Source organism: Phocoena phocoena, chromosome 8 (genome assembly GCF_963924675.1).
Source record: "Phocoena phocoena chromosome 8, mPhoPho1.1, whole genome shotgun sequence".
Classification (NCBI taxonomy): Eukaryota; Metazoa; Chordata; class Mammalia; order Artiodactyla; family Phocoenidae; genus Phocoena; species Phocoena phocoena.
The window spans coordinates 87,813,133-87,817,031 of record NC_089226.1 but is presented as its reverse complement, the minus strand read 5'-3'; the positions used below and the strand labels follow the sequence as shown (position 1 = coordinate 87,817,031).

At 49.6% G+C, this 3,899-nt stretch overlaps 1 protein-coding gene across 1 annotated transcript; it reads right to left on the bottom strand.

Moving 5' to 3' along the window:
- Nucleotides 1-456: 456 nt before the first annotated feature.
- Nucleotides 457-3,588, bottom strand: RAG1 (recombination activating 1). Its single transcript, XM_065882812.1, has one exon. It carries the CDS (start codon nucleotides 3,586-3,588, stop codon nucleotides 457-459), a length of 3,132 nt encoding a protein of 1,043 aa, XP_065738884.1.
- Between the last annotated feature and the right edge of the window lie 311 nt (nucleotides 3,589-3,899).

The following is a 3,899-nucleotide window of genomic DNA, read 5'->3' as shown; positions in this document are numbered from 1 at the left end:
TGATCTAGAAAGCACACATCTCAATATAGAAAACACATCTCAATATAAACTAGAATAACTGGGGAGGTGGTGGTCGATGGAAACCACAAGTCAAATTCCTTTCCTGCCTTCACTGGCTGTCCTTTGACAACCTTGACTTTGATTTTCACATCACACGGTCACGCATACACATACCTTTGTTCATCTCTGGTCCCCTGCAGTTACTCCTGTTCTCAGCTATTGAGCTTTCAAATAACTGATTCCTCCTGTTGCTTTTCTGAACTCCCTAAATGGCTCAAGCAATCAGCTCACCAGTTATCCATTCCTGACATGGGTTCAGCATCTGTGGCCTCTCCAACCTACCACCGCTTGGGTGGTGAAGCCCCATACACAGGAGTGAAGGGTACCAGGAGAAGGTCACAATGCCACCCAGAGGCAAATTTATTTGCAAAACCAACTCCTAAGTGGCTGCCCTGCTTAAAATTCCATTGAATTTTGAGATTCTGGAGAGTCCTCTAGGTCTAATGAGTCCCCTAAGCTTCCCTGGGAGTTTATGGTAAACCCTGAAGCTTTCAATGCATTATGAGCATTCATAAACTTCTGCAGGTACTTGGAGGTATACAGCCAGTGATGTTTCAAGACATCTTCCATTTCGTAGCACTTGGACTGCCTGGCATTCATTTTCCGGAAGCGCCTGAACAGTTTGTTGCCAGACTCATTTCCCTCACTTGCCCAGGCCCCAATGGAGCCATCCCTCTCAATAATTTCAGGGACGTGAGCCAGGGTTTTGTGAAAATAATTGGTGATCTTGCCCTCGTATCTATACTTGAACTTGGTGGAGAGGAGCTCAGCAAAACGCTGTGAATTGAAGCTATACTGGCAGAGGGATTCTGGGCACTCCTTAGCGGGGCATGATGACCGCCAGACGGGTTTCATCTTCAAATAAAGGTCCATTAGTTCCCTCAGAGCTTCGTGCCTCTCCTCGGAGGGAATTAATTCACAAACTGCTTCAACCGTCTCTTTGGTCATGAGCTTCCTGGCAAAGTTGCCATTCATCCTCATGATCGGTTTCAGATTCATCTTCTTCCGGAGGTGCTTGTCCAAGGCAGCCTGCCATCTTTTCCTCTCCTCTTTGGAGGCACTGGGGTTCTTATACACCTCCCCTATCTCCAGCTGGAAAATCTTGTAGAACTCAGCTGCGTTGCCGATGTCGCAGTGGAGTGCATCTATGGAAGGGACCGTCTCAATGAAGGGTTTGGCCGAGACCCCCTTCACCCGGTCCCGCAGTTCCTCCACCGTCTCATGGTATGGGTTGGAACGCCAGACCTCATAGCGCTCCAGATTATCAACGTGGCTTCTGGTGATGGAGTGGAAGACAAGATTTTGAGAGGCTTCCAGGCGGGTGGCATCACAAAGGGTACAAATGTAGACTGAGCCCGAAGCCTCGAGGCCTTCCACTTCCCGGACAAGTTTCTCATCATACCCGGTGCCCCTAAAGATGAACTTGAAAGTCCGGAGGATGCCTCCCATCTCAAGCATTAATTTGCTGCTCTTCATGGCCTCCCTCTCGGCAATGAGAGGGCTCAGGATGGCCGTCAGGGTCTCGTGGTCAGACTCATCTGCCAGCATGAGGCACAAGGGCTTGCAACACAGTTCAGAGTTAGGCTTGGCTTCCTCAAACACCTTCACGTTCTGTGACCCGTGAGCGATGGTGATTTTCATGATCGTGAAGGAAAACCGAACTGCCTTTTCCGGAACTGCTGGCCCACTGCCGTGCTTCTCACCCACGTCTCCCATCCCATCACAAGACTCCTTCACCACTACGGTGAAGGGGCCATCCAGGTAGTCCTCAAGGTCTTGGTCTCTCATGCCCGCCAGGATGTCTTCTTCCATGTCCATCAGAGCAGACACCAAAGCTGAATCATAGCGGAAGCGCTTGGCGATGGTGTCCACCGGGTAATCGTCCACAGAAGAGGACAATCCAGACAGTCCATCAATAATGCCCACGTCAGTGCTGGAAGACACGTTCTTCAGAGGTGGCTGCCACTCGAAGGGGTGGTGGCCTGGCAGAAGGACCTTCTCAGCACTCCGAAGGGCGTGCAAAGGCTGGAAAATCTGCCTGCCTGTGATGGCCTTCACAGTCCTGTACATCTTGTGGTACTGGCTGCAGCTGAGGAAGGTGTTGACACGGATGGCCAAGCAAACAGCCGGCTGCAGGCCGGAGCCCCATCCCTGCATGATGGCCTCCAGCTCATCAGCTTGTCTGTGCTCATTCCTTGCCCTCAGAGCCAGCAGGAACAAGGTCAGGCACACCGACTTCACATCTCCACCTTCTTCTTTGTCAGCGAAAGCCTTGACTTGCAGCTTGAGCTCCCTCAGACGGTGCTTCTGAGCCCTCCGGGTCAGGGACAGGAGATGCTGGCGGGGCCGGCCCCCTTTATTAATATGCACGAAAGTCTCTTTCGATTCCTTGTGGCTTGAGACATGGTGATTATATTTTTCCAAGCTGACCTCCTCATTACACTCTTTGGCTGGACATTTCACCATCAGGGAATTCAAGATGCTCAGAAAAGACTTCACTGGACTCTCCAGGTCAGTAGGGAAGCAGGGGTACCGGCAAGAAGGACAATAATTTCCCATGACTTTGAGGCATCTGAGAATGCAGATCCTGCAAAATACATGCTTACAGCTGGTCTCTACAGGGTCCGCCAGAATGTGTTCACAAATCTGGCAGGAGACAGATTTCACAAAGTGCGCCGGGAAGTCCAGTGTCAGGAGCTGGGTACTGAGATGTATCTTACTGCAGCTGGCGATTTTCTTCTTCAGTTCCTTGCTGCTGATCCCGGTCTGAGCTCTCCTCTTGCGCCGACGGACTTCTCGCGCTCGGTCAATCACAGTTCTGAGTTTTTTGCTGAGCTGTGCGCTTGGCTGATGACGCTTCCTCTTGAGTCCCTGACGGGCAATGTGGCAGATGTCACAGGGTGTTGTGTGGGAGGACCACTCCATGGTTGCATTCCTTGGGGAGTAAGCCTCACACGGGGCACTGCTAAACCTCCTATGCATGAAGCTCCAGCAGTTATGGCAGAACTCAGTGGGATGAATCGAGTCCACATCGGCCTTCACATCGACCCGGAAAACCTTGGCAATGAGGTCTGGCCAGGACGTGGCCCTTTTTTCCTTCTTTCGTAAAAGGACTTGGGTTTTACCATCCACAGGCCCATGGACTGGGTACCTCCTATTGTGCCCATCGGCTTTGAAAGGATTCCCGCAGATGCGGCAGAGATGTCTCAGGTTGGCTTGGTGCATGGCTTTGTCTCTTGCTTTCCTGTCATCATGGGATTTCTTCAGAAACTTTGGGTGGGACTTCAATGCCAGTTGAGTCAGAGCTGGTTTCTGACCACCAGGCGTGTCCAGGACTGCTGGAGATTGCTCTAGAGAGGGTTTCCCTTCGGAGGAATCTTGCTTTTCCGCTTGAGCATTTTCAGGTGCCTTTTCAAAGGATCTCACCCTGAATAGCTTAAATTTCCATTCTGAAAATTTAATATGTGGGTACTGGATTTCGTCTGGGGCGGAACTGAGTCCCAGGGTGGGTGGCAAAGAGACAGCCATGCTGACTGAAGTACCTGGAAACAATAAAAACAAGTCAGATTAGGAAAAAATTTCAACATCCCACTGATGTACCTTGGAAGGAATACAAATGAGTACATTCAATGATTCACTTATTAAATCATCCAAAAGGATAATTATTAAACCTCCTATTTTAATATACTATTTTAGGTGCTGATCATATAGCAGAGAGAGAGTCATGCCCTGTTCTGACAGTGCTGATGGTCATTTATACCATGTATCTAATTACATGCAACACCACGGTTTATTTCACATATATATGTACAAACTTATTTTTTAACTTATTATTTTTT

Bases quoted from the DNA above. Each gene is read 5' to 3' on its own strand.
- RAG1 (XM_065882812.1), bottom strand. From the start codon at position 3,588: ATGGCTGTCTCTTTGCCACCCACCCTGGGACTCAGTTCCGCCCCAGAC.